The sequence below is a fragment of the Coffea arabica genome, chromosome 10e, assembly GCF_036785885.1.
Source record: "Coffea arabica cultivar ET-39 chromosome 10e, Coffea Arabica ET-39 HiFi, whole genome shotgun sequence".
In the NCBI taxonomy this organism is placed as follows: domain Eukaryota; kingdom Viridiplantae; phylum Streptophyta; class Magnoliopsida; order Gentianales; family Rubiaceae; genus Coffea; species Coffea arabica.
This window is the reverse complement of record NC_092328.1, coordinates 48565103-48574545: the sequence shown is the minus strand read 5'-3', so window position 1 is coordinate 48574545 and position 9443 is coordinate 48565103. Positions and strand designations below refer to the sequence as shown.

The following is a 9443-nucleotide window of genomic DNA, read 5'->3' as shown; positions in this document are numbered from 1 at the left end:
GAGTTGATTCACGAACTAATTAATTTAGTATTTTTGAATTCAAATTCAATTTAATTAGTTCGAACTTGATATTGATCGAGCTCGAATTGAGTTCGAAATCTCGATTTCATTTGCAGCCCTAGATCGAAGAGCCGTGGAATTTGGAAGAAGAAGCAGATGACAGCACCCTCTGACCAGTCCACAGAGAGAGAGAGAGAAAGAGTAACACGGACCAACTCAAGTTGTAACAGACTTACAGTATACAATGATATGATGCGCATGGGTCCCTAATTTCATTATACTTGCCGTCGCCGGCGCCATACAACCGGCCCGGGTTTTCTCTTTTTAACAGGTTATTTAACTTTACATTCTTTTCCCAATACCGGTCTCGAGTTCTGTTTCTTGTACCAGTCAATTTCTCCTTGGCATTCTGCGCTAGTAGACTTACCTCCATGTCTATCTGCATTAATTTTAGTAAAAGTATTACATTGCCTTGACGGCAACGAAGAGAGGATGGCTATATATGGACTGTCAGCGCTGCCGCCAAATGCAAATGTGGATACAAGTTCTTCTTGCATGGTCCCATTAATTATTGCTATTTGCTAGCCACAGCAAAATAATAAAGAAATCTAGTAGCGCTATCTGCTACTCTCATGAATATCGCTGATTTTATCTTTGGTCTTCCCTCCATCAATAAACATCTAATCGGTAGGTATCCTAAAAAGGAGGAGAAGCTAGCACGTAAAAGTTTCTCTGGAATCAGCAACTCATGTAAAAGGATAAGTAATTATTAGTCTTTTGCCAGGAGTGCAATGGTTAAATTAATCTGTGATGTTGCCCTCAAACTCAAACTACATGAGATGGGTACGTGATCAACCTAAAGCGGGAAGTTATTCAGATTTTCCCACATGATCAACCTGCAGCTACAAGTACAATGCGTGCACAAAACAAACTAGAACAGATATAGCAAAAAAGAAAGACGAGTTTCTTGAATTCCCCATCTAAGATCAGAATCAGATGGTCACTCCCTGAAGCAAAGATGGTCAAGGACGTTCATCCACATATATCATGATGATCAACTTCAAATCTATGTGCCACCTTTTCTTGTTTCTTTTTTCCCCATTTTTTGGTGGCAAGAGCTATGCGCTCTTCTTCATCATTAATGAGTATGATCGATCTCTTTAATTTGTATGTATGGCAGTATTCGTTAAAAATTCGGTAGGGTAACAACTCTTGCCGTAGCAATATGAATTTTAAGAATACCATCCATAATTCAAGGATCAAATTAAACCAACCACATGGGATAAGCACATCAGCTATATTTAGCAGCCCCTCCGGCCTTTCTTTGTTTTTGTTTTTTTCCCTCGTCAACCTTTCGCAAAACCTCAATCCCATGAATTCTTCGACAGACGTTCGGCTTTCGACCAATCAACTCTCTCTCGGTCTCTATTCTCATACTCTTTCTTCTCACCCCACTTTACGTGATAGTGATACCCCACCCCTGCATGCATGATGCATCATCGAAAGAATCTCCATAATTAAATCAATTTAGCAAACCACCGTCACCGGAAAACCTACTTAACTTCCGCCGCTAGGTTTTCTATTTTTAGCAACTCTTCTTATCATCAGCACCTTATAAATACCGCCCCTCTCCCACAATTCATCATATCCCCCTCGTCCATCATCAACCACTCAAGTTAACAGCCTCCAGCATTATAGCAACACACATCATTCTATTGTGTGCATCAATCAATGGCAAGTTGTAGTAGAAGAATAAGCCATCTTTTTGGACTAGCTGTTGCACTAGTAGCACTACTGTTACTAGTTCTTGCTTGTGAAGCTAGCGGTAGTACGGTTGCAAGAAATGGTGCAGGATTTGTTAGGACTCAGGGTGCTCGTTTTGTTCTGAATGGCTCACCATTTCTCTTCAATGGATTCAATTCCTATTGGCTGATGCACGTAGCCGCTGACCCTAGCGAGAGGCATAAAGTGTCTGAAGTGTTGAGAGATGCCTCCGCTGCCGGTCTCTCGGTATGCAGAACCTGGGCTTTCGGCGATGGAGGCGACCGTGCACTTCAAATATCACCTGGAATTTATGATGAACGTGTTTTTCAGGTTCATTCTAATTATTTTTTTCAAGCACTTCTATTTTTGTATTGCAACTAGCTAGCTTAATTACAATGCTGGTGTACGTGGTATACCACTATACAGGCGCTGGATTTTGCGATTTCTGAGGCAAAGAAGCATGGAATTCGTTTGATATTGAGTTTTGTGAACAATTACAATGACTTTGGGGGTAGAAGGCAGTATGCTCAGTGGGCTCGAAATGCAGGAGCACACGTCAACGGTGACGATGATTTCTACACGAATCCCACCATCATAGGCTACTACAAAGATCACATCAGGGTAAGACTAAGAGAAAGCTGCAATTAAGAGTCGGTAATTATGTTTCCATGTACGTCTTCCAGATTTATTTTCTTTAATCTGGACGAATAATGCTTTTTTTTTTTTTTGGGAAATGTACATATGGTTCGCGTTTGCAGAGAGTGGTGACAAGGTTCAACACCATTACAAGAATTTCGTACAGGGATGATCCCACAATCATGGCATGGGAACTCATGAACGAGCCCCGCTGCCAAGCTGATTACTCCGGAAGGACAGTCAATGTGAGGACTCGTTGCCGCTGCGTTTTAGTATCCCTCAAGTTTTTTAGTGCATTTTTCGGGCACGACCATTTCATTTGAAATATGTATATTGGTTAGAGTTTTTTTTAACACATTGTGCTGAAATGAATGAATGAATGAGTTGAAATGTTGTTGATCATAGGAATGGACTCGAGAGATGGCAAGTTTCGTGAAGTCATTGGACCGGAAGCACTTGCTGGAGATTGGCATGGAAGGATTTTATGGGGACACAAAGCCCGAAAAGAAACAATTTAATCCTGGTTACCAAGTTGGAACAGATTTCATAAGCAGCAATCTCCTCAGGGACGTTGATTTCGCCACCATCCATGCATATCCAGATCAATGGTAAATTAAAAAAAAAAAAAGAAGAAAAAAAAAGTTATATCAACCAATAATCCCATGGTTTTAGCAATCAAAACGTGAAAGCAAGCATGATATAATTAATTCCTTCTTCACATCATGATCTCACATATTAATACATTGGGTGGCAGGTTATCTGGAAAAGATGATAAAGCACAGTTGGTATTTATGCAGAGGTGGATGTCAAGCCATTGGGAAGACTCGAGGACCATACTGAAAAAGCCGCTAGTCATCGCGGAATTTGGCAAGTCCAGCAGAGATCCAGGCTACAGCTTGAGAGCGAGAGACGATTACATGAGCAACGTGTACAGAATAACATACGGCTATGCAAGGAGCGGAGGAACCATGAGCGGAAGCTTAATATGGCAGCTCATGGCCCAAGGAATGGATTCGTACGACGACGGATACGCTGTTGTGTTAGGCCGGAATCCTTCAACCACCGCAATCATGTCCAGACAAGCCCATGCCATGAGTGCTCTGTCCCATTTGGTCGCCGGAGCTGATGACGCCCACGGCCACGGCCACGGCCAGGAGGCTCACCCAAGATTGATGAACCATCGTCATCCTTCCCGCAGAGCACTGCTTCATCATGCAAAGCAGCACGGCCATCATCGTTCGTCATCCCTTCTCTGAGAGCATTGGCTCTTGACGGGGTCATATTTGATTAGTACTATTAAATTCTTGAATAATGAGAATTGATTTTGCATTAAATATTTGTACTTCTTAATTTCAAAGACGTACAAATTTTTAGTGTGGCACGCAAATCCTTGATCGATGCGTCACCTTCAATTAATTTAAAAAGCTTGAGAATCTGCATGGTAATTCTCATGGCTTAATGCAGGATATTCTATTTGTTTTTATGCAAAGTTGTAACCAATGAAATAAAAAGTGTGATTTACCTTCAATTAATGGATCCAGTACTATCTTTCGTTTGGTTATTTGAAATGATGATGTTCTTTCTCGACTACTTGATGTAGTTTTGATTTGTATTTTTTTTTTCTCTTTTAAGGTTTTTTTGTCCTTGTTGACTTTTTCTATGCTCTTAAGTGGTCAAATGGATCGGCAAATTACACTCAGAATAAAAGCTCTTTTGAGTTTGATAAATGGTAGTATTTGGCAATAATGATATAGATATAGAAAGTAATTAAATGCAGTGATGACGTGTTATTATTGATAAATAAGGCAAGAGGAAAGGGATCCACTAATGTTTTACAACTCATTACCGTGTAAATTAGCTCTAAACCAATAAGCTAAACCCAATGTTTTAAAGTATTAAGTTTGCATATATTGAAGTGATGGATTATGTGTATTAATTGATAGTAATTGATTTATATGCATTTGCATTGCATGTTCCGGATTTGATTAACTGAAATTAAGGCTCTGTCTTTTCAAGACAGTTTCCTGCACAAAGATTTCGAGACGGTTTGATGCTAAACTTTCATTCATTCATTCATCCCGTCGGAGGAAAGGCAGGCAACACTCGGCTGAAAAATGTTTCCACCACCATTGAGTTCAAGAATTGGATGCCCTTCTCAGATTTAATGCGCTTAGGCGTCTTGTATTGATTCAAAGATGCACCCTCAGAAAGAAACAAGTCCATGAGCCCGTCAAACGTTCCTCGTTTCACAACTCTAATTTCCAACGGATCGATTACATTGCTTCGCCTCCGCAGTGTCTTGTACATCCCATCTAATGATTCTTCCACCGCATTGCAGCATCCTTCCATTTGAACCCTCTCAAGCACTGCAGCTGTTCCCGCATTTTCTCTCATTTGAAGCTCCCAGAAGAGTACATAGTGCCCTGGAAAACAGGACATGTCTGCATAGCTGCTGTAGTCTGTGAGAAGGTAGCCAAGTGGTTCAAGGATTTGCATGGCTTTTGAAACCGCTTTCAAGAGGCCTTCTTCGGTTGTTTTATCCGAGTCTATGCTCAAAACCACATTACGCCGTTGCACAACTTTGAATTGAGGGGTGTTGTTACGGAAATCAGTTACCATGAGAACATCTCCAACTCTATATCTGTAAAGCCCTGTAGCGTACAGCAAGGAGGCAATGCTAAAAATTTAGACTTGAGGGTTTTTTATTTTTTATTTTGGGCAACGAGGCATTAAAGAAGTTTAGAATACTGGAAACAAGAAAAGTTACCATTAATTCATATAGCTAGTGTTTGTATGTAACTTTTAACTCAATCATTTGATTGTGGACATCAACGAGGCATATACTAAATTGAAGAAGGACAATGCAAGCAAAGTTGAAGAGTAAAGAGAGCCAACCTGTAAAGGTAGTTACTACTAGTTCATACTGCTGACCAATTTGCACATTGACAAGATCGACGAGTTCACCCAGCGTACTCATGCAATTAGTATCATTATCTTGGCTGTGATCTTGTGTAGCACTCTGCTTATGACCTAGTCGCAAAAACTCGTAGTAGGCCATCCATGGTACAAGAGTGTAAGACACATTATAAGGGTCGCTCAATGGCTTCAAGTTGAGACCAAAAAACCCCTCGGAAGCCGCATAGTACATTGAAACTAAAGGTACCCCACCACAGTAGAACTCAAGGTTTGGGATATATTGGGTCATAGTCCCTGTACTGACGACCTCAATGCACTTGGTTCGAGGCCAAAGCCTCTTGACTATTCCTCTCCATGATCCTGATCTACATTCAATTTCAATTGAATCAGCTAAGTCGGGCATCTGTTGGCTCAAAATCAAAGATACAGCCTTCTGGCATCCAGGATCAATGACCCAATCACTGATATTTCCTGTTTTTATGTTGGAACAGAGTTCTTGCCAATGCTCCTCCAAGAATTTGATGACGCGAAGAAATCCGGATGCATAAGTTGTTCCGATTCTCACTACGGCATCACGCTGCACAAGACCACAAAGTAATTGGCAGTACATGCTCTGTTTGATATCTTCACATAATATCACCTGATCTGGGCTAGTGTCATTATTCCAGCAATTAGAACGGTTTTGAATTCTGCTCCTCCTGAAGTTGCTTGATACAGCATTAGTTACCACCAATCCACCCAAGGTAGTCATTTCTGGCATGATGAATCGAAAGTTCATCTGTTTACCTTGATTCCAGAATTCAATGTGCCTGAATGGAAACATCAAATACAGCCAAGACAATATCACAATTTGAATTTTGTGGGATCGAGATACAAGTACTTGTTTACACAACTAGGCCTAATTTTAAGACACAAGGATTTTTAATTTTCAATAGAAGTTTTATGGTAGTCATTGAGCAACTTACAGGAGAACCCTAAGTTGCTCAAGCCTCAATGACCAATTAAAACTTGCCAACAAGATAACTAATTAAATGGGTCTAGTTGCTCAATGACCAACTGAAACCTACTTATCTAATACTGTAAACCATCTATATAAGACCTCAAGGGTAATGGCATGAGAGAGTTCATGGTTCAAATTGGACAACTCTCCTTTATCTTAGAATTACTTGTGTTCGGGAACTCCAGTGAAATCAACAAAATATATTTTCAACTAGCAGTATATCGAACTTCAGACCTTGATTTTGTTAAGAGTAGGGATTTGGCAAAATCCCTAACAACTAGAAGCTGCATTAGTTGTGGAGATACCTAATTCGTACGTGGAATGCAGAAACCTTTAACAAGTAGTCACTCCTATAATAATTGCAGGTAACTTAGAAAAGAAAAATTCATTTGTGAGCAGTAAACTTGAAGAAAAGAATTTTAAATTTGATCACTTGTTTAGTATAGTAGCAGTGAGACTGGCGTAGAATGCCCTGCGCCTTGGCTCTTCAGCTGTTGTCGGAATCGCTTTCCGCTTTCCACCGGAAGTTCCTGAGCTGCAATGAAGTGTTAAAAAGTCAGAAGACTCAGAACAGGAACAAATGAGATAGCAATCATTAAAAGAAAAAAGAAAGAAATACTTGGTCTAATTCCCTCTTGTGTAGTATAAACTATAAACCGTGCGAGTTTCGACTGATATTCAGTGCCATCTTCTACAATGTATAATACTTAATCTTGAGTCTTAGACCAAATTATGTATGAACAGTTTCGTAGACCAAAGTCGTCTACCTAATCTTTCTTCTCCTTTGGTAAAGCAATCTTTTTTCTCAATTTGCAACTAAATATGTTCACCTCAAGAGTTGAGTATTTTTCTTCCTAAAACAGATTACATGAATTGAGATGGATTAATCTATCAAATTAAATAAGAGAATCTGTAAACAAATTGAAAAAAAAAAAAAAGGCTAATATTGACTCTTTTTTTATTAAAAAAAAATTTTTTTTTTACCTCAAGAGTAGCTCAGTAATGGGGTGTGAAGATATTAGGTGGGATGACTCTCCGTTGGCTATCCGATCAACGAAAGGCTCGATATCTTGGTATTCTACAACCGGCACCGCCTTCTTGAAAAGTTGCTTATCAGAGTAGCCATTTAAGAAACCTTTCAGATACTGGGTGTTTGCATTTGTTGTTAAAATCTGCTGCAGCAAGTCATCCTGTATTTGACTAGCATCAGCAGTCATCTTCTCCAAAAGCTCCAGAAGTGCTTGACTATCTGTTGAATCCAAAGCTGGCAACGACATGTTTACAGCTAGCTAGCTATCTGCTGCTGCTGCTGCAGTAGTCTAAGTTGAAGCCTGATAATCAAAATCCACCATCATCAATTCAAATGCTTTTTATCTGTTTCTTGGACAGACAATTAATCGGTGATTAAGATGAACGGACTTGGTCAAGAATCAAGGGAAACAATTAAACAAGACAGCTATGCATCTGATTCCGATATTTCACTAGTAGTAGTATCCCGTGTTCCGTATAGATAGCTATGCATCTGATTCCGATACCAGGCACGCAATCTAGACCCACAAAGCCATGATCAGCAAATTTTTCTCATTTGCCAGCCTAAGAAAGAAAGAAAGAAAGAAAGAAAGAGTATCAAATTGAACACTGGTACTAAAAGAAAGATTACCCTCGCCACCGGCACCGGCCGACGTGCTCCACACTCTCAGTCAGCACGGATGGTGATAGCCACCCACAGGTCGCGCAATATTCGCACATTTGTTTACTAATTAAATTAAAGAAAAAAACTCCACTGCACTGATATCAAGTATCAATAGGACTGTCAATGGGGCTGGGTCAGCCCGAGCTCGGCTCGCTCGGCCCGATAAAAAGCCCGATAAGCCAGATCATTTAGTGAGCCGATCTGAGTTTGAGCCTAAAAATTAGGTCCGAATTAAATGTGAGCCGAGCTTGAGCCTTATTAGGATCAAACCCGATTTAGGCCTGGTCCTTTAATTATATATATATATAATATTTATAGTTTGATATTATGTATAATTATATATCCAAATATATTATTATTAAATACTAAATATCTACATAAATTACAAAACACAAAAATACATCTCAAAACTCTTTCATGAGCTTTCTTGAGAGCCAATATTGGTAATGCATAACTAAATTTCTAATTTTTCTTATTGGTTGAGTAAATTTTTGTATTGGCATAATATTGGTTGATTTTTTTTTAGTCTACAAACACAAAAATCATCAAGCATATTTGGATTTAAATCACAAGATTATAAAAAAAGTTTCAACTTTTAAAGATGTATTGACTTATGATCGCATGTTTTATTACTATTTTTCATGCATTTTGAATGGATTAAATATAAATATTATTGAAAATTTTTTGGTTTATATACGTTTTAAGAATTATTATTTGTTCATGTTTAGTTTTAATATTATAGTCTTGTAAATGTTAAATTAGTTTTACAACTTAATAGTTATAGTAATTATATTAAGAAAATTAAGGAGTAATAAGTGAGCTTGGGCTAAGCCCGATTAAGGCTCACAACCCGAATATTATGTTAGTTGAGTATGAGTTTCACATTTACGAATCCGAAACTCATAACCCGAAACCCGAAAACGATTCAAATTAAATGAGCTGAGTTTAAGCTCATCAAACCCCGGCTCATTAGGCCCAATTGACAGGCCTAACTGCACTGATATCAAGTATCAACCATACATACGGGACGTGGCTTTTTGTTTTTTTAAACTCTGGAAATAGGGAAGCTGTGAGTTTGGGTGGTCCATTTGTATTTTGTACAAATGAATAATTCTTGTAAAATTTGACATAAACTCGTCCAATTTTCATGTGATCAAGAAGTTCGTTTGTCTCCACAAATTCATTGAAATTATACCAAATTTTTGTAAGACATAAACTAACCAGAAGGGAACATCAACGTTACTTCCTTCCCTTTTTTTTTTTGCAACTATTGTTTGTTTGCTTTAGAATATAGTATATTTTTTCAATTTGTTTTAAGTCAGTCTCTCATATTTCGATTCTTGATAATTTATGACAACCCATGTATAATATAATGGGATAATTGCAGAAACCTCCCCTGAGGTTTCTGACATTTGCATTGACCTCCCCTGTGGT

General features: G+C 38.7%; 2 protein-coding genes across 4 annotated transcripts; one reads left to right on the top strand and one right to left on the bottom strand.

Moving 5' to 3' along the window:
• Window positions 1–1405: 1405 nt before the first annotated feature.
• Window positions 1406–3928, top strand: LOC113712052 (mannan endo-1,4-beta-mannosidase 5). Its single transcript, XM_027235329.2, has 5 exons — window positions 1406–2094; window positions 2191–2385; window positions 2523–2645; window positions 2806–3008; window positions 3155–3928. The coding sequence occupies exons 1-5, from the start codon at window positions 1732–1734 to the stop codon at window positions 3654–3656; spliced, it is 1386 nt and encodes a 461-aa protein (XP_027091130.1). The 5' UTR covers window positions 1406–1731; the 3' UTR covers window positions 3657–3928.
• A 380-nt stretch (window positions 3929–4308) lies between these two features.
• On the bottom strand, window positions 4309–8073 carry LOC113711619 (indole-3-acetic acid-amido synthetase GH3.17). 3 transcript variants are annotated; one of them, XM_072066796.1, is made up of 6 exons: window positions 7977–8066; window positions 7736–7863; window positions 7301–7647; window positions 6750–6851; window positions 5296–6125; window positions 4309–5051 (listed from the first exon to the last, which is right to left on the bottom strand). In XM_072066796.1, exons 3-6 carry the CDS (start codon window positions 7591–7593, stop codon window positions 4474–4476), a joined length of 1803 nt encoding a protein of 600 aa, XP_071922897.1. In that variant the 5' UTR covers window positions 7594–7647; window positions 7736–7863; window positions 7977–8066; the 3' UTR covers window positions 4309–4473. The 3 variants fall into 3 exon arrangements, with proteins under 3 accessions (XP_071922897.1, XP_071922895.1, XP_071922896.1); XM_072066794.1 differs by lacking the exon at window positions 7736–7863 and having other exon boundaries at window positions 7977–8073; XM_072066795.1 differs by lacking the exons at window positions 7736–7863; window positions 7977–8066 and having other exon boundaries at window positions 7301–7729.
• Window positions 8074–9443: the final 1370 nt, after the last annotated feature.

What these genes read in the sequence shown, in the direction of transcription:
- LOC113711619 (XM_072066794.1), bottom strand. Translation starts at nt 7,593, where the DNA reads ATGTCGTTGCCAGCTTTGGATTCAACAGATAGTCAAGCACTTCTGGAG. An exon ending in ATTACTGAGCTACTCTTGAG is followed by an intron (nt 6,852 to 7,300) that starts GTAAAAAAAAAA and finishes ACTTCATTGCAG; the next exon opens with CTCAGGAACTTCCGGTGGAA. An exon ending in AGTAGTAACTACCTTTACAG is followed by an intron (nt 5,052 to 5,295) that starts GTTGGCTCTCTT and finishes TGTACGCTACAG; the next exon opens with GGCTTTACAGATATAGAGTT.
- LOC113712052 (XM_027235329.2), top strand. Translation starts at nt 1,732, where the DNA reads ATGGCAAGTTGTAGTAGAAGAATAAGCCATCTTTTTGGACTAGCTGTT. An exon ending in ACTACAAAGATCACATCAGG is followed by an intron (nt 2,386 to 2,522) that starts GTAAGACTAAGA and finishes TCGCGTTTGCAG; the next exon opens with AGAGTGGTGACAAGGTTCAA. An exon ending in CATGCATATCCAGATCAATG is followed by an intron (nt 3,009 to 3,154) that starts GTAAATTAAAAA and finishes ATTGGGTGGCAG; the next exon opens with GTTATCTGGAAAAGATGATA.